Source organism: Tachysurus vachellii, chromosome 10 (assembly GCF_030014155.1).
Source record: "Tachysurus vachellii isolate PV-2020 chromosome 10, HZAU_Pvac_v1, whole genome shotgun sequence".
NCBI classification, from domain to species: domain Eukaryota; kingdom Metazoa; phylum Chordata; class Actinopteri; order Siluriformes; family Bagridae; genus Tachysurus; species Tachysurus vachellii.
Window position 1 is genome coordinate 11,078,930 of NC_083469.1, and position 19,904 is coordinate 11,098,833.

Below are 19,904 nucleotides of genomic sequence, written 5' to 3' on the forward strand. Positions count from 1 at the left end.
TGATAACGGTCAACAATTTATATTACACATTATTAAAGACCATACAATGTCTTATTTAAAGAAAATATATTTTACTTCACTAATAGCACAACACTGTAGCCATAATAAGCTAATAGAACTTCTTCAAAAAGATTAGAAATAAGAGACTATTCGTGGGAAAAGAGCATTTAATTTTAAAGTTAAAAAAAAGTGACAGAGTACTGGTACATGAATACAAAGACAGAGCAAGAATATGTTCTAAGACAAAACGCCTTGAATGGCTACTACCTTTTAAAAGGCAAATTTTAAAAGAAGGGGGAAAAAACAAACAAACAACAAAAAACAAACAAACAAAAAACACGAAAACCACAAGTACAGTTTATAAAGAAAACTATTTACTGTAAAAATGGTTGGGGAAAACGTTTTGTAATCTTGTAGTAGCCTATTTATACACTACCATCATACATACATTAGCATCACATATTTTATGTGTCTGCTCGCTCAGCATTGTTCCTAGATATTTGCACCACTGGACAGTCCAGTGTGAGGTACCTGTAAACACTCTCAGTAAAGTGTCATTACTTTACTGAACTGGAAGTGCAGTGAACAATAATTAAGGTCTCAGCATAATGGCCCCGGAAATAAGTCCTGGAATTCACATAAGAAAGGAGAATTTATCCTGACATGATGATTCCACAGTCTTTGATTTATATACACTATTTGTAGCTGTTTTTCTGTTTCTCTAAGGATGTTCTGGAAATTGTAATGTTCGAAAGCTGAAAGGAAAAAAAAAGAAACAGATGGAAGGTCAACCTGTATATATTGTCAAATTGGTCATTTAGATTGTTTGGTTGAGAAGTTCCACCACATTCACCATTACAACCTTAATCTTGTGTGTCTAAATAATCATCTATTCCTCTTCTTTGAAAATCAACTCAAGAAATTTTCCTTCAATGATTGTGAGCTCAAACAATGGCATGCTAATTTCCTTGTGCATAGAATAAGCAAAATCCAAGTCAGAAGAAATGTTGCTGATTATAAGGAAAAATAAGTTCTTGCCATTTGTGAGCATGTATATTTATAATTCAGTGATTAATGCAGACTATCCTTAACAGGTGTGCGCTCTATGGGATCTCGGTGCGTACAAAAACACACACAAGCAAACACACAAGACTGAAAAAAAGGCTGATGAAGAATGAACAGAAGTATCTGTTTATCTGTTATATTACCGAGGTTTGCATGTCCATACAGTACAAACATTGTCCCTTCCAGTAGTCTCCTATAGACAAGCATTATTTTGGAAGTTCAACTTCAGGTGTGTATATATAATCTGACTTGTTCAGATATAATTAAAAAGCACACATTTCAAAGAACCCAAAACAAATAAAGGTGTATTATTGAGAAGAGCTTCACCCCCTCAAACAGCCCTTGAACACTACCCCACCTAAGACAGGTAGTGCATAAGAAATTATACAGAACAGGTCCCTCTAGATGTGCCTGACACACAAAACAAGAAAAACTAAAAAAAAAACCACAAAGACCAGATTGTAGTCCACTTAGTAAACACAAACAGGTCTAGTGGTCCTGTGTGGCTCCTGAACCCTAAAGAAAGGTATTAATTTCCTTTCTATTTTCCCCAAGTTCAAATTATGTCATTTCAATCACCAGATAAATACACTGGCTACACACGCTGTTACGAGTCTGAAAAACTATGATGGATCAATGTTATTTGAGTTATAATTCAAATAACATTGGAGTTTTATTAAATTATATGACTATATTTAGAGATACCATACCATACCTAATCATGAAAGAGCTATACTGGGCGTATAAGCCCCCCTGTCCCACCATCATAATTGCAAAATAACAACTATAAAGAAAGTACAGGTTTATTTTTCCATGTCAATGTTAGTTATGTCCATGTTATACTTTTAATGAGTGGACCCACAGAGCGGTGTGTTAATGGTGAATGGCCATCTGCTCCTTCTTGTCATTCACATTCTGAAACCGTTTATAGAGGGAAGAGGCTGCGCTTTTAAACAGATGGACAGGCAGCTAGTACTTGGTTGTGAAAGAACTCTGGAAATAGATCCCTGTAGTCACTGTGTTCACTGGCTGTGTTTACTACCAGTGTCCTGTTCATCACCTGAGGAGGTAAATGAGAGTGGAAAGGAAAAGGAAAGAAGAAGAAGAAAAAAAAAAAAAAAAAAAAAAAAAAAAAAACATAAAAAGGACATAATATATTACAGCTTTCCTACTGTACACTGAAAAAAAGCATGTCATAAAGTCTATCAGTTACAGTGCCCTGCATTTCTGCATTAAAAATGATGGTGTGTATTTGCTCAAAACACATCATAAAATGGCAGTCTGCTGCTTTTAAAAGCACAAACTTAGATGTTTTTAATTCAATGGTTGTCCATATCATTGGTGTTGGATGTTGTCTGATGTGGTACATGTGAATAATCATGATTTCCCAGGAGTTATCCAGTTACCATTAGCACCCACTAGTACAAATCTTAATTAGTTTAAAAAATAGTTTACAAACAAAGGGTCCAATTAAAAGCCTTTTTTTGTTACTGGTGACCATTAGAAAAAAGAACCATTCCAGTGCCAGAGGTACTGTTACTGCCTAACCTATAGATTTACACACTTCTGTCTTTTCATTTAGCAGGCCAATAGATGCTGTGAAGTATATTGTATCTCAAATGAAAATGCTGATCTGATCTTTTATCATATAACATGCTCATTTTATGTAACCACAGAAATAGTGGGAAAACAACCAAAATTAGGCAACAGTACTTACCAGATATTCTTGTGTCCTGCTGATGTGGAGGAGTGGCTTGAGGTTGTTGTTGGAACTGCCTACACGGTTGAGCAACACACAGGAAACCACTAAATTCTAACACGTTCTGTGCATATACATTATGAAGCATTTGAGAAAAAACACTCAAATGTTCTTGCCTGTCAAAGTAGGCTTGTCTTCTCCTGCGTAGTTCCTCTGCTGTTAGGCTTTCTGTCTGGCCACTTGTAATACTTTCTGTGGAACTTGGAGCTACTGCAGCACTACCCTCTTTGGGAACTATAGGACTGCTGCTCCCTGAAGCTCCTGCATGATGGAAGTTCAATGCGAGTATGGCAAAAGCTCAAAAGTCTAATATTCCTTCCACATTACAGAGCTAGACTACAAGCTTTTGCCATAGTGTTGACAAATGTGGCCAAGAACTGTTGCTTTTACATTACTGACACTGTAAACTGCCAATTACATTTACTTGCTTAATAATTTAAAACTAATAATTAAAAATATATAAATAAAAACACTTAAGTGTTGGTGTACACTGTGGTTCATTCTAGTGAGTAAAATGTGTGGTCACTCAAAGCTCATAGTGTTGCAATGTTTAAAAGTTTCTTTTCCCTGTTGGAACTGAAGTGTGTATTCAGATCAATCATCAAGCTTAAAAGGCTTGGGGTCAACAATGTTTAAGATCTTAGATACCTTGTGTGTTATGGTGCGGTTTCATTTTTCATGCTAAATCATGTATTGACCATTTGACAAAATGGTAATTCACTGCAAAAGATATCTAAAATCCCTTGAATTGTCCTTATTACTTTTTTAATAATGATGTAATCAGTACAGGCCTTCACTGATACAACTGTAGATTTTAATGAGCAGAATTCAGTACAGCTTTACACAGCTCTCCTTAAGACATTTGCACACCAAACCTTGCTTTGTCATGTCAACTGCAATGTCTAAAATCTGGTATGGTTCTAAAAGTGTTTGTGACTTGTGTGCGCGCCTCAGAAAAGCCACATCCGCAGCACTGCAACTGGAGTTTAATGATCAATGACAAATGTCCACATTCTGATTATTATTAAAGCCAAAACAAACAGCTGTGACTCAATACAGCCTTGAAACAGTGACACAGTGCTTATTCTGAATGTTGATAAAAGCTAAAGAATATTACAAAAAATCTGTTAAGAACTTATTTTCTTAAGTCTAAGCATGACCGATAAAAAGGTAAACATATAATTAAAAAGGCTTAAGTATGTGTATGTACTGCATGCGTAGAGAATGGCGTATGCATGGATCATGTTAAATATGAATATGACCAAAGTTAAAATTTCCCTACTTTAAGTGCTCTCTTACCCTGCATACTCAGCTGTATGGCTCTGCGCAGATCCGCTTCCTCATCCTCCACTTCAATATCCTGTCTGCTAAGAGCCAATGCTTTTCTCAGCTCATCATCATCCTCGCCTACTACACCCTGTTCAATACCATGTGGTGTCTCCACTCCATGTTGCACAGTGGTCCTGAAGAATGAGAAATTACTTATTGACAAAGTACATTAACAATCTGTAGATTCCATTTGGTGATCAAAGGCATGTGCTTACTCAACCACATCACACAACACACATCAATCACAAAATCAACAATCAGACCTACTATGACACTACAAACGGAACTTTGCATTTTTCAGTACAAATCTGGTGCTTTTAACTAACTGAATAAGGTGTATTATTTTGGTTTATGTTGGCAAGGCCAGGCTCGTGACCGCCACCCCCTTACCTCTGCCCGCTTGCCTGAGCCTCTTCCTCTCCTATGAGCTTTGGTCGATGATGTTGTTCCACCCTCATTATCTGCAAAAGTTGATCCGCTTCACATTCAGGTAAATTCCCTCGAATCACAAAAATGGAATAGCCTAAATCCAGTAAAGGAAAATACATATATAATGAGGGTTATTATGCATAGACATTGAAAGACTTTCAAAAGAGAAAATGTAAAGCAGGCTTACCTTCTTGCTGTAATTGTGCTAGGAAAAGTGCAAGGTAAGTATCTGATATGAGCTCTGGTCCCGTTAACAAGGAGTTCAAATTGAACCACTGCAAAAATGGCAAAAACAGACAATACAGTATATAATATCATTGCTTTGCAAAGACAGGTAGGATAAAGAATAAGATTTTACTTCATATTCACCCAAATTTTGGAAGGTCACATTAGTGACACCTTCGGGTACTGCAATTAAACCCAATGGTTTTTTTTCTTCTATTTTCATAATTAGTTTGGAAAATTTGTCTTTGTGATTTGCCTTGATAAAATGTATTATTATTCAGACATCATACCTGATGTCCCAGTTTTCGTACTGTAAACCAATGCTCTTTGTAGTTACATATAAAGGCTTTTTCATTTCTGAAACCACAGACAACAGTCTAGTTAATATGAATTATATTAAATCACAGGAAAAATATAAGCAGGAAAAAATTAGTCATGGAAGGGTGCATAAAAACTTACATAGGGTCTATCATTAGTTGCTGGTACTCGCGGCTGTTGAAGAGGATAAGCTCCAAACCCCAAACGCTCAAAGCATTACTTATCACCTGCCAGGGGGATAAAATACCAAAGCAGTCTGTTCCCTCAGTTCATTCCAACAGTAAACAGACATCACTAAATAGTCAGATAATTTCCAACATCAAAATTGTCATTAGCAAAAGATTTTCATCTCAATGAGTCAGTTTTACTTATCACCAGCGCGAATTGTGATACCACCTGGATCCAGGTGAGGGCAGTGTTACACCTTGTTAGCCAAGAAAACTTTTTAAAAATCATCTCACATATTTAACATTATCCATCTATGCTGTTTATAAGAGTTGTAATTCAGTTAATAAAACATACCTTATACTACAGCACACATTCATCATCATATCACAGCATATAATACAAAACATTACTACACAAATTAGTAAAAACTGTAGTATTGTGTGTGCAATGTGTCACGTAACATGTCCTTTCTTTCGGCACAAGAATAAAGGAAGAAAGAAGTCTTAGAGTTTACACTTTGGGATTAAAATATAGTTCCCAAATGCTCCATGGTGCTTTTACATTTTAAATGTTACAAGAAACAAACATGTTGGAAGCCACATAACACATAAAAAGCAGCCACTTTAATAGGAAAACCTGTACCTTAATTCATGCAATTATCCAATCAACTGACTTGTAGCAGCAAGACCATATACCAGACCATTTACCATACTGATGAGCAGAAAGGTATGTCAGACACATACTTAAAGAAGATGTGTGACCACGGAAGACTACAATGGGTTCGTCTCCTCTCAGATATAAACAGCAATTTGAGAATACAATAGGCTCAGGTCTGCCTTATGTTAAGCTCTACAGCTGAAAACTGGAAAAAACATCACATGGTCATTTTTCCTAAACTGTTTTGTGCATGAGTTGTGCATGATTTTATAGATTGTAAACTTGTAATCATTTACATTTACATCATTTAGCAGACGCCCTTATCCAGAGCGACTTACATTTTATCTAATTTTTTATACAACTAAGCAATTGAGGGTTAAGGGCCTTACTCAGGGGCCCAGCAGTGGCAGTTTGGTGGATATAGGAATCGAACTCACAACCTTCCGATTGGTAGCCTTAACACCTTAACCACTAGGCTACCACATCCCATACCATATACTATCAGTAAGATTGTAAACTTACTGACAGTGTGATTACATGCATAAGCAAGAGTACAGGTATTCCCTATAAAGTGATATAGAGAGTAAATTCATACAAAGACATACATATATGAACACATGGATGGATGGACAGACTCACAGAAACAAAGACAGACATAGACTTTTTGTATTAGATAAGCTCCAAAGACTTTACATGGAGTGATACTTATATTACAGAAAATTTCTCACTTGAATAGAAAAGAAGCCGCTGTCGTCCATGTTTCCGGAAGGTTGCTAAAATAAATGTTAACACAAAAAATAAAAGATGTTGTTAAGTCACTTCATGCTGTCCAACAGCACTAAAGAATACCCACAGACATCATCTCATTTTCACACCTGTAGAAAAGTCCTGTACTCCTCACTCAGCAAACCACCTTCAGCCATCCTCATCCTCTCCTCTTCATCCAGCTGTTGTGCGATAGATGACAGATCGACAGGAGTGAAATATTCTCCCTGCAGCAGGTTGTTCAGGCAGTGCTGAGCACACAAAGAGCCTTCTTGCTGTAAGGAGGCACATTTTCACACACCACTTTGTTGACATTGATAATGAAAAGTAAAAAAAACACAGATTTTTTTTTTAAAAACTGTTGACGAGGGTAGCGTTTCAGAAACCACTTTTCCGATGGTCAAGAACCGTGTTGAAAATATCACCACACGAGTGCAAACTATGATGTATTTCTCTCTTGAGCTTGCTAAGCAGCGAGCTAACGCTAGCCACCTAGAGCTAGTTCGAGCTAATATATCTCTCCATTTTGCATGCAAGAACTTTTAAAACTCGTCTAAATCACGGTGAAAACAAGCGGAACATAAACGTGTACAATGTAAACAATAAACAAAGTGCGGCAGAAGTAAAGTCACTCCCACTAGACCGCTTGTGTTGTGTTTATAGCCGGTTAGCAAGCTAAGCTAACTAGCAAGTTATAAACCTTATGAGCTTCAAGCACAAACCTCCGAGACGTATTTTTATGATAACAAACCATTCTTTACGGCTACACCGCCCAGTCAGCTGATTTTAGAGGACATTCTTTCATGCAAGAAAGAAAACAATGTACAGAACTCACTTTTTCGTGGAAGATAGACTCCATGTTTGTCTGTTCTTTTGAGAATCATAGCTACCGCCGACCTTTGACCCCCGACGCTGTCAACCTATCATGAATAGATAGACGCTTACAATACACGCCTTATTAGGCTTTGTTTATAATTATGGAAATATGTTAACAATAAGAAATGTTACGCCTTTTTTAGACAATTGGGTTTAATAGATATGTTTTAAACTGTTTATTTTTTCAATTACACACTACTGTGTGTATGAATCAGAATCTGAATCAGGTTTATTGGCCAAGTGTGTTGATGTTGACACACACAAGGAATTTGGTTCCAGCTGTTTGTGACTCTCAAAAGTACAGACATAAATAACACTATACTATACAAGACATAATAATACAGACTATACAAGACAATGCAGATGTGATACAATAGACAGTATGAGTATTAAATATGAATACAGAATATATAAACGATCAGTTATGTACATAAAGTGTGAGAAGTGCATGGTAGTGCAAATAACAATATTGTGCAATATTATGCTTTTTTTGCAATATGCAGTAGCAATAGTGTGTGAAATACGGGTGATGTGATGACTGACAGTTCTGATAATGCACTACTTATAGATATGAAGCAGGGGATATAATTATGGTGAGTTGTTAATCAAGGTGATGAGGGGCCTGGGGAAAGAAACTGTTCCTGTGTCTGGCAGTTTTAGTAAGCAAAGTTCTGTAGCGTCTGTTGGAAGGGAGGAGGGTATGTATGTTTGTATGTATGTATGTATGTATGTATGTATGTTTGTATGTATGTATGTATGTATGTATATACATACATACATACATACATACATACAAACATACATTTGCACTGAATAAAGATGCAAATATTCCCAAGAGTCTCTCGTTTACAGCCCTATGTCACTGTGATATAAGAACCTACTTGGTTCTTAAATTCTTAAATCACATTTTCAGTGAAATCTATATCTAAGTCACAAATCAGAAACAGCTTTATTTGCCAAGTGTGCGCAGAAACACAAGGCTGGCTGACATACATACATACATACATACATACAGAAATACAGACAGACAGACAGACAGACAGGCATTTATGCATATTTGGCATGAGAACAGTAAACATTTAAATAATAAGGATTTAAAAATAAATCTAGTGTAAACATAGCATACATTGCAAACTATCCTGATTATAACATTAAAGAGAAAATTAAGTTTTTGGCAGCAAGCAAAGCAGTAAATGACCTCGTGGCTATATCATTACTGTTTTTTCAGTCCTCCTGATTACCAGAAGATTAGATGAGCTGAGTAAACTTAAAAAAGGCGACAGGGTTGAGGTCGGGGGAGGGTTGTTTTATTAAAGTGTTCTTTTCAGTACAGCTGTACATCAGTGCAGGATCTCCTCCATCCTCGTGACTGACCTCACAAATAAATGCAGAACACGGGATCATTATGAGAATTGGTCCAGGGCAGTGCAGAGTGAGTGTGACACATCAACCACTGGAGGGATCAAATCTGTGCCATCTGACGCTCAGGGATTTATGGGTTAGTGAAAATTGCTTTTCCCAGTGGGGAGATTAAGAACTGAGTGGTGTTTACAGTGAGGGCTGAGCTGTGCGTTCTTCCTTGGCTCCTGTAAGAGAATGCCCTTTGCTGCATGTTCAGGACTTGTGTGTAGAATCTGACTGGATGTGATTGGAGGACTATGTGCACTATGCATATAGATGCTGTAATTGTGCTGATCTATATCTGTTTAATGGGTGCTGCTGGGAAGTCAGTCCACCAGAAGGGTTATAAACCTGAGGCTTACAAGCAAAGCAGGTAAAGAGGCCATTTACTCAGCAAGATTCTCTCCATGTGTGTGCTAAAGTGTCTTCTTTGTTTGCAGTAACTTTAGTAAATTAGTTTCAATTGTTTAAAATGTTCAGTTTCTCTTTTGTACATTTTAAATGTAAATTTGAGATTTTATAGTTTTGAAATTTGCAATTGCAAACATCTACATTCAGCTTTAATTTATAGCCTTTTCCATTTTATTCATTATGATAAAGACTTTAGATTTAAATGCTTTAAAACAGATTTTTAAAAAAAGTATTTTTTTCCAGGTGACTAGAATCAGCTTTATGTTAGAAATATTTATATATTGTTATATAAATCTTAAACTCAAACAATTAAATAGGAAAATAGGAAAATCTATTTTGCTATTTAATTGCTAAAAAAAATACCAGACTACCCAACGTCACTGTGGGTAGTGATTCAACCTCAGGTCTATGGTCCCTTATTTGATCCTGAGCTCATGCACCAGTAACTGTCTTTTGGTGCATGTACTCCCCATGTTTTGCATGGATTTCCTGTGCGTTTGCCAGTTGATGTCCTGTAAGGGGCTTGTCCAGTCCTTCAATGATACGTGTTTACTGAAGAGAAATGAATGCTCATTAACTGTCACAAGTTAATATTTTGTATTGTGTTAATATTTAATTGCTTCAAACAATCCAGTTAATGAATTTGCGAATTAAAGAAAGAATTGAGAAACCTGATGCACAGTGTCTAAAATATAGCGCATTAATACGGTTTATTTAGGCCACTAAAACAGAAGACTGGATTAGATACTCATTTTTTACACTGCAAAATGAATGAATGAATGAATTAATATTGAATATAGTTGAATATGGTTGAATATATTAAATATAACTATTTCTCACTGTAAGTTTAATCATAGGCATCTCTGGAAAATTGTCCGTAGTGTGTGATTGCGTGAGTGAATGAGAGTGTGTGTGCCCTGCGATGGGTTGGCACTCCGTCCAGGGTGTATCCTGCCTTGATGCCCGATGACGCCTGAGATAGGCACAGGCTCCCCGTGACCCGAGGTAGTTCGGATAAGCGGTAGAAAACGAGTGAGTGAGTTTAATTATAGAGGGGTTTGGAAGAAGATATTTTCAAGCTTCGAAAGAAGTGACAAATTGCTTAACAATGTTAAGTATTGTTAATAAATATTAAATAAATTTACCTATATTCCAAACATTTTACGGGGCACGGGGGCACGGTGGCTTAGTGGTTAGCACGTTCGCCTCACACCTCCAGGATCGGGGTTCGATTCCCGCCTCCGCCTTGTGTGTGTGGAGTTTGCATGTTCTCCCCGTGCCTCGGGGGTTCCTCCGGGTACTCCTCCCCGTTCCTCCGGGTACTCCGGTTTCCTCCCCCGGTCCAAAGACATGCATGGTAGGTTGATTGGCATCTCTGGAAAATTGTCCCTAGTGTGTGATTGCGTGAGAGAATGAGAGTGTGTGTGCCCTGCGATGGGTTGGCACTCCCTCCAGGGTGTATCCTGCCTTGATGCCCGATGACGCCTGAGATAGGCACAGGCTCCCCGTGACCCGAGGTAGTTCGGATAAGCGGTAGAAGAAGAATGAATGAATGAATGAAAACACTTTACTTGAGATTTTTCAATGCATATAAAATAGAATGACATTGTAAAGTCATGGAGTATGACCAAGAGAACCAAATTCTTAAAAACTGTTACACACAAAGTGCACTAACCAGAAATAACATTTATGTTCCACAACATTTCCATTCATTAGTAACAGAGTAGTTTACTCCTTATCATGGCTATACATGATGGCAACAATATTTCATCTGAGCTGCAGTTTTCATCAGTTACTTCAGCAATAATGTATAATACATTTTTTTTCAAACTGAGTATTCTAGACAAATATGTAATTAATTAAAAACATGCACCATTTTGTAAAAGACATTGCATATCCTGAAGTAAATAGACCTGCAGATTTGTTCATTAACGTAAGCAGGAGTTGATTGGACAAACCGTAAAGCCAAGAGGATTAGTAACCAGCTGTTGAGTGGGATAGAAGAAAAGGAGCCTTTAACACAAAACTCTCCATTTCTCTCAAACAGCAACACCCTGTCGCCATCATGGCAGATTATATCAAATATCACATTACACCTTGGCATTCTGCTGCCTGATAGTCTGTGAGACAGTACTTTTGTTTATTCGGTAATCCACTTTAGGCATTCAAATGTATTTGCTGTGATGTACTTAATTTTATGCATGCAAGCCTTGCAAGACTTCTGTGTCATAGAGATACCAAAAGAAAAAAATGGATGAACTAAAATCTTAATTTTGCAATTACTGGGAAATCATTAGTATTGTGCAGCAGTAGTTTATCAAATTAACAAGAAGGCACTAAGTATTAGAACTGATATACAGTGCCTTTGAATTCTTGATTATTACTGGAAAGAAAGTGTTAATTTTTTAATTTTCTATAGCAGCAGCTCTGTAAGTAGTTCAAGCTACATGGCAAATTGCATGTTTATATTAAACTGCTTATATTAATGGTGGTTCTTATATAGTAACAAATTTCACACGGACGAGGAAGTGGATGTTTTATATAAACAGATATAAAACAAAAAACATGAGCAATATAATGGAAACAAGTGATATAGAAATGTTTTTGGTGAGGACATTTATTTAGAATTTCTGGAAGGAGTCTTTTTTGTCAGCACTTTGTAACAATCAGAGGTAGAGCTGATCTTTTTTCTGAGAAGTTTGCATGACTGAGATATTTGTGTTTCTCTGTAACATGACCAGATACGTATCCGACTTATTAAGTTCAAGAGAAAAAATAAAAGAGATGCTGCTGAGAGACTAACTGTTTGTAACTTAAATGATAACAGGAACGCTTTTGGATCTTCCACCACATTTTATATAATTAAAAAAATTTGTTTAATTACTTAGGCTACAATTACTACTAAAATTGCTGTTGTACGAGAGGATTTAAACTGTAACTGGAAAATAGTCTTCATCATTTATTGGTTTCCTACAACAGCATGCCCAAATATTTTTTACAAAGTGTTATCAATCTGTGAAACAATTTGACTCAATTTATTATTATTTTTTTCAGATCCCAGAGAGAACTAGAGTTGATAAAGGGAGGAACTCACAAATCTGGCAGGTCTGAAGATTTTGCTTCATTTTATTTGAAATTGACCTTCCAATGGATATATTTAGCTACAAACAAAGTTGTATGTTTTAGTTTTAATCAAACCTGATCTACTTTTGATCTATCTACATTACAGTTTTTCCAATGTTTGCGTATACTGTCATTAAATAAATCTAGACACAATTATGTAGAGGAGAGTTTCACACCTGACACATTGATTGAGGATTACTTTTTATACTAAACTAGATTTTGGATTAATGATACTGAGAGCATGGCAGCTTGGTGGATAGTACATTTTTCTTGCACCGTGTGCTGTGATGGGTTGACACCTTGTCCACCTATGTAACCTGGGATAGACTCCAGGCTCCATGCAACCCTGTCCAGAAAATGGACAGAAGGATATACATATTGATTAAATATTCTGTAGAAGATTTCATTTATTGATTTAATTGCAAATTGCTTTAATTGAATTCAATTACTTTTAATTACTGAAACAGTCCAATCTTCAGAAGAAGTCCTGATCAAACAAAATCTCCTGTGACAAAATCTGAACAATTATTAAGGATAGAGGACCATGACTTTACAATGAGGCCAGCATTTGGAGGTAAGTCTCTAATATTCTTATCAGCTCATATATATTTTTTCTGAATTCTTTGTGAAATGCTGTAAGACTTATTAAGAGAACTTAGTAAGCAAATGACTAATGAAATTTCAACCAGATGTATCAGGAGAATCTAAATGATCAGAGAAACCAAATTAATCCTCAATGAGAGCTGCAGTATCATATCCAGACTCTGACAGAATAAATACACTGATACAAGAACAATATCCTGTGGTCATATTTGAATATGCTCAGGCTGAACTGGACTGCACGATTTGTTTGTGGTTGAATGGTATTGGTAAACGGGATTTAATATGGTTTCATGGTGCACAGGGAAAAAAAAACTATGCAAAGATCCTTTCAGTGTTTTGCAGTGATAGCGTGATTAAAAAAATGCTATCGTAGCAGGATCAACACAGTCACATGCCAACTTTAAAATGACCTAGTGAAGGCTAAACCGAGACCCGGTCACAAGTCAGATGTAGGAAATTTGTTCCACGGTGACCTAAATGTAGTTTATTTTTTATATTATGGGACCAAAAACTAAAATTAGTCAATTCCTGTACTGTACACAAGCACCATCAAATCCTGTTGAATTGATTAAACCCTTTTTTCACATTTGTAAAGAATAGTGAAAGTCAAGTGCTTAACATTTGTACCTGTGGAGTTAATGCAAATACATGAAAACATATTATAATCAATATAAACCTCTGAAAGAGAGAATGTAATCTTTAATTTGCTTATTTACTACAAGTATGCACTTACAGGACCTCCTATACCAGTAGGAGTAGATGTTCAGGTTGAGAGCCTTGACACTATCTCTGAGGTTGATATGGTGAGTACTTTTAAATTAGTGATAATATATGAGTGCAGGTAAATGACACGTCAAATGCATGGTTAATGTTGTACATCATCCTCTAACTGTCCTCTAATCTCTGTAGCCTCTGAAGACATGTCTGTACAACTGGAATCATCTGTCTTTGTCTGTGTAAAAATCATTTTTAAAAAAGAAAAAAAAAGAAAAAAAAGAAAAATGTTTTTGAGTTCAGAGGTACTTTAAATGAATCCTTAAAATATGCAAAATGAGATTTAACTGAATTTGTTGTAGCATTTCATGATTTCTCAGCATTTTCTCCCATAAATCTGCTTCATACAGACATATAGAATGATCTCTATTTTCATGAGACTCGTCTGTAGGAAACGTTTTACAGGTGTAATAAGGGAGCAGTATGGAAAGAAGATTCATTAAAACGGAATAAGCATTTTAAAATCCATCTTGACTATAAAAATATTTGAAATTTCTCTAAACTATTTGAATAATTTAAAACTTTAAAAGTATCAGTAAAATGTATTATCTCTTGAATATCTAAACATAAAAAAGCATACTTTTTTTATATTAGAATTTTTTTTAAACTCAGGACTTCACTATGACGCTGTATCTGAGACATTATTGGAAGGACGAGCGCCTGGCCTTTCCAAGCACCAACAATCAGAGCATGACCTTCGACAGCAGACTGGTGAAGAAGATTTGGGTGCCTGACATGTTCTTTGTTCACTCGAAAAGATCTTTCATCCATGACACTACTACGGACAACGTGATGTTGCGGGTTTATCCTGATGGAAATGTTCTTTACAGTTTACGGTACAGTTGCTTTATCCTTAGACAAGTGGATTTTAAATATTATTATTATTGTTATTATTATTATTATTATTATTATTATTATTATTATTATTATCACATTTAGATTTATAGACGGAAGAGATAGATTTATATTAGATTTATATTAGCCAGCAAAGAGAGTTGCTGTGCAGATTTGAGGTTTGTTGACTTGCTTGGGGCATAGCAGCAGGAGGAAGGATCAGCTGGAGAGCAAACAACTATGTCCAAATGTTCCTGCCTCCAGGCTACTGCTGTCCACAATACACCACTTTTAGTTAAATTTAGAACATTCCACTCAATATTGAACTCATGGACCTCAGATCGTGCCACAAGGGACGGCATCACTGAGCAATCGCTTTTCCTCTCCTCTCCTCTCCTTGACTCTCATCATGCTAATACTCATTTTAGTGTAACTAGGGGGTACACTACTCTTATGTGATGTTTAGGGATTTCAGTTTCTTCGCGCCTGCAGCAAAGGGGACACATGGCCTGCATAATGTGTTAATCAAGAGAACCACTAACCATTTATGTCCTCCATATGCCATTCACATGGATTATTAAACTAATAAACCTCATTACCATGAATAGGCACAATCTAATTGTCATTACATGAAATAAATCAAATTAATTTCATGTTAAAATTTAGTACCTCATTCACAGGGTGAAAATGTGAACACCAATTAGAAACACAGAGTCACATTTGGTGTGCTTGATATTCAACAGTGCATTCTTTAAAAGCATTGTAAATTGTTTGACTAATTATGAGATTTCATTGCAGATAATTGTGAGCATTACCATTGGCTATAACTTAAAAAATTCTTTTGCAATTAAGTTATGTGTATAACATGTTTTTGTTTAATTTCTGTTGTTGCAAAATGCAAAATTAATAATAAAAATAATATGAAAGAAATACTATTTCAAGTGTGTCATTTTGTTTGAATAAAATGTAATGGATTTAAATTGTTATATCATTTGTTTTGCAGAGTAACAGTCACTGCCATGTGCAATATGGACCTCAGTCGTTTTCCTCTGGACACACAGACCTGCTCACTTGAGATAGAAAGCTGTATGTGGGTTTAAAAAAAGGATACTTATTAAATTACTATTGTACAATTTTATATAGAAAATTCCTAGGATTCTCTGAAAGCAGTGTTAGATGGTGAACATATATATAAACCCTGTGCTGCCAGTTGATTAGAACGACTCATACCTTGCCATAAACTATACATTCAAACTAATACATCACTGATTGAACTCAAAAATGGTATGAAACAGTGGCCTTGAATGTGAAAAATCTGCCATCTTCCAGCTGATTTTAAATTGTTTCTGAACACAGCAGTAGGGCAATTATAAAATCTCAATCGTTTATTGATCAATTAATTATTGTATTAAGTAAGCTGGAAAACAACTTTCTACCTGGCAAATATTGACTTGCTTAGCTTTGTCTGTATTTTTATGTTATTTATTTGTGAGGTGATGCGAAGAGTGCAGGTCAGTTTTGGCATCAGTTCCTATGATACACACTGAAGAACATCTAAATGACTTGCTTTAGATGTTTTGTGTATCAAAACATCTCTATATGACTACATATCATCCAGCCTGGTATGTACCATTAATGAAAGGTTATAGGAACAACTCAACAAGCTGTTGTTGCTTCAACGGCCCTCTTTAGGCCCCTAATCTAAACCTTATTCAATACCTTTGGCATGAGAAGGAGAGAGCACTTTCCTGCAAGTCAGTTCCTCATGCTGTTTGGTCATCTTCACAAAGCATACAGAAACTTATACTATTCTGTATGGCAACAGAACATGAAGCATAACATTCTACTAGATATTAGTCTAATTAGATAGTCTATCTAATAAACTGGCAGTCACTGTACAAGCAAAACAAAAAAGCCAAGACATGTAGTGAAATATGTTGTTTTCCCATTGCAGATGCTTACACTGATGATGACCTCATGTTGTATTGGAAGAAAGGGAATGAGTCTTTAAACACAGATGACAGGATCTCACTGTCCCAGTTTCTCATCCAAAAGTTTCACACGACTACAAAGCTAGCTTTCTATAGCAGCACAGGTAATCCATCACACTGTGTTCCTCTCACAACACGTCTTTAAAAACTGGCACCCACTATGGTACTAAACTGTGTTTTTTTTACAGGTTGGTACAATAGGTTGTACATCCACTTCACTCTCCGTCGCCACATCTTCTTCTTTCTGCTACAGACATACTTCCCTGCCACACTCATGGTCATGTTGTCCTGGGTGTCATTCTGGATCGATCGTAGGGCTGTACCTGCAAGAGTACCTTTAGGTTAGTTCACTGGTTCCTAAATAAACATAAACAGTAAAACAGCTTGCTCGTATTTATTTAGAAAAAATTTTTAAAGGCTTTTATTTGGATTACTTGACCTTTTTAATTTTAAATGTATTTTTAAAAAATGGAATTTAAATCTGTTTTGGTTCAACATTTAATTTTTTTTTTTTATCATGTCACACTCCATAGTGGTTAATGAATCATATAAAAATAAAAAAGAATTTGATATTTATACAGATGTTTACTAGAGATGAGCCGGATATTTGGCTGAAACGAGTATCCGGTACGGATAAAGCACTTCTGCCGAGTACGAGTATTATACGAGTAATACGAGTCAATATCTGTGCTCGGATTGAATGAAAATCATCATTGGGTATCTGATTGTGTCAGCGTTCTGTGATAGGCTAGTCACAGCGCCCCTCCCCTACACACATACAGATGTATTGTGTTGCTGTGTCTCGCTCTGCTCACTCACAGTCACACACAGAACAGCTCTCTGTCTCTCCCTCAGTCACTCGGGTTCGCGGGTGTTTTCCGTTAACATTTAGGGTTTCTTCAGCTTTTTACTTCGGGTTGTAACGTTAATAATACGTACTTAATAACCAGTAGAGTTCTGGTAAACGTGGGCTCGTTCAGACGTGGTGCTTGCTTGGTAGAATGCGACTCGCATTGCGTCTCTGCCTGTCGGAGATTTTTTTCTTTTTTTAAACCTTCAGCTGTCTCTAACCAGTAACCAGACACTGGTTTACTTCATAATTGCACTGCATTGTTTTGTTTTCATTGTTGCAAAATTTGTTCTGTAATATAGTTTGTTTGCTATCGTGATCAAAACCATTGATCTGAAGCTCAATCCTGATGCTGTCCTGTAAATATTTTTCTAATCAGCAATAAATATAACAATTTCTGATCAACCCATATCAATTGCATGCTTAAAATAACATACCGGTTAAAGCCCCGCCCATTTCAATACAAGCCCCAATAGGCCCCACCCACTCAGATACAGATACAGATACAGATAATACACCCACTCAGATACAGATACAGATACAGATAATTCATATGGTTAACAGATACAGATACAGATAATGCTGTACTCGCTCATCCCTAATGTTTACTGTTAGGTATTACTACGGTTCTTACAATGTCCACCATCATCACTGGCGTCAACGCCTCTATGCCACGAGTGTCCTACATCAAAGCAGTGGACATCTACTTGTGGGTCAGCTTTGTGTTCGTGTTCCTCTCTGTTATCGAGTATGCAGCTGTCAATTACCTGACCACCGTGCAGGAGCGCACAGAGAGGAAGCTCAGAGAGCAAGTGAGTATACACACAATCAGGCTGATACACTATTAACACACTTTATGGCACAAATAAATTTAAGTTTTAAACCAGCAATATTGATGCATATTTGATATATTAGCTTTTTAATGATAGACAGGGTATCAGCCCCTTGGCTAAAGTCGTTTGCACATACACGAATGATAAACCTGATAGCATGCTCATTTCTGGTGCTTGTAAATCCTCATAGCTTTTATTGACTGATTTACCTCTATTTAAAATGATAGCACTTTAAAAATGTACAGCACTTTTATGTTGCAAATATTCTTATGATCATAAAGGTATGAGTTTAGTCCACCCATCTATTACTATTCATCCTGTTAATGCTCTGACTCTTCAGTTACCCTGCACATGTGGTATAGCACGCCCAGTTGAGGACATGATAGTCGCTACTGCCTATAGTGATGTGGACCAAAGCACAACAGGGAACTATGGGATGCCAGAGAATGAAGTGAGACAGGAGAGGATCTTTGCTCAGTTCACATTAGCAGACAATCAGACCACCAGTCAGGTGAGGAGCTTAAGAAGCTACGTCAACATCTGGATAGACACTCATGCCATAGACAAGTACTCAAGGGTGATCTTTCCTGGAGCATACACCCTCTTCAACATCGTCTACTGGTCCATCTACTCCTAACACACCACCGATAGGTGTGGTCTGAACTATTAAAGGCTGTGTTAGACTTTGTTGAGGTGCAATGAATATTCACAAGAAGAAAAGAAGCTAACAACAGGGACTGATTTATTTGCACTTTTTTCAAAATGCAATTTAATTCTTGGAATTTTTAAAATAGTTATTTCTTCTTCTAATAATAATATAATTATTTCTGCTACTTCTTTCATTCATTTGACTTCTGGTGCTTTAGGCAACCTTTGTATGATAATACAAAATAATAAAATAATAATAAAAAAATGTTGAAAACACCCAAATCTTTAAACATAGTAGGATTTCAGATCATGTAGTTCAGGGCTTATTAAATGTTTGGTAGACGGTAACTTCTGTAACTATAAAATGAACTTCACAGATTCATCAGTACTTGTTTTTTTATATATATATATATATAAATGTATATATATATAAATGTATGTATAAACATATATATGTATATGTCTTATAAACTTTAATAAATAGACAAAATATTAACCGACTGCACTTCATACACAGGGAAGTATAAGATATATACTTCATACACAGGGAAATATAAGAATATTTTTTTTTTTTTTTTTAGCAAAATGTCATTTTATGTACAAACCATCCTCTAAACGATTGCTGCTTCTTTGTAAACATTCACAAAGTTGTCTCTACTGACTTTGTCTCCTGGTTTGGCAGCTTTGTTGTGTTTGATTAAGATTACCTGTTAAAGTCATCACAATCTTGAGACAGCTTCCTGTTCCAGCCATGAGAATATTTTTATTTAACCCATTCAATTATAGATGTCAGTCAAGCAGGCTAATAACATAAAAATTAAAAAGGGGTTAGGGTTATGGTTTCC

General features: G+C 36.1%; 2 protein-coding genes across 3 annotated transcripts; one reads left to right on the top strand and one right to left on the bottom strand.

The window, feature by feature from the left end:
* Positions 1-149: 149 nt before the first annotated feature.
* On the bottom strand, positions 150-7,635 carry atxn3 (ataxin 3). Of its 2 annotated transcripts, XR_009649111.1 has the most exons (12): positions 7,551-7,635; positions 6,826-6,990; positions 6,679-6,723; positions 5,267-5,352; positions 5,098-5,164; positions 4,770-4,857; positions 4,544-4,676; positions 4,124-4,287; positions 2,941-3,085; positions 2,783-2,841; positions 1,928-2,125; positions 150-755 (listed from the first exon to the last, which is right to left on the bottom strand). XR_009649111.1 is itself a non-coding variant. In XM_060879403.1 (11 exons), exons 1-11 carry the CDS (start codon positions 7,572-7,574, stop codon positions 2,088-2,090), a joined length of 1,014 nt encoding a protein of 337 aa, XP_060735386.1. In that variant the 5' UTR covers positions 7,575-7,635; the 3' UTR covers positions 150-2,087. The 2 variants fall into 2 exon arrangements, 1 of the variants encoding a protein (XP_060735386.1); XM_060879403.1 differs by having other exon boundaries at positions 150-2,125.
* A 1,632-nt stretch (positions 7,636-9,267) lies between these two features.
* On the top strand, positions 9,268-19,048 carry LOC132852138 (gamma-aminobutyric acid receptor subunit rho-1). The gene is made up of 10 exons (XM_060879193.1): positions 9,268-9,365; positions 12,458-12,508; positions 12,994-13,100; positions 13,865-13,932; positions 14,516-14,739; positions 15,741-15,823; positions 16,692-16,832; positions 16,917-17,069; positions 18,194-18,390; positions 18,752-19,048. The coding sequence occupies exons 1-10, from the start codon at positions 9,301-9,303 to the stop codon at positions 19,046-19,048; spliced, it is 1,386 nt and encodes a 461-aa protein (XP_060735176.1). The 5' UTR covers positions 9,268-9,300.
* Positions 19,049-19,904: the final 856 nt, after the last annotated feature.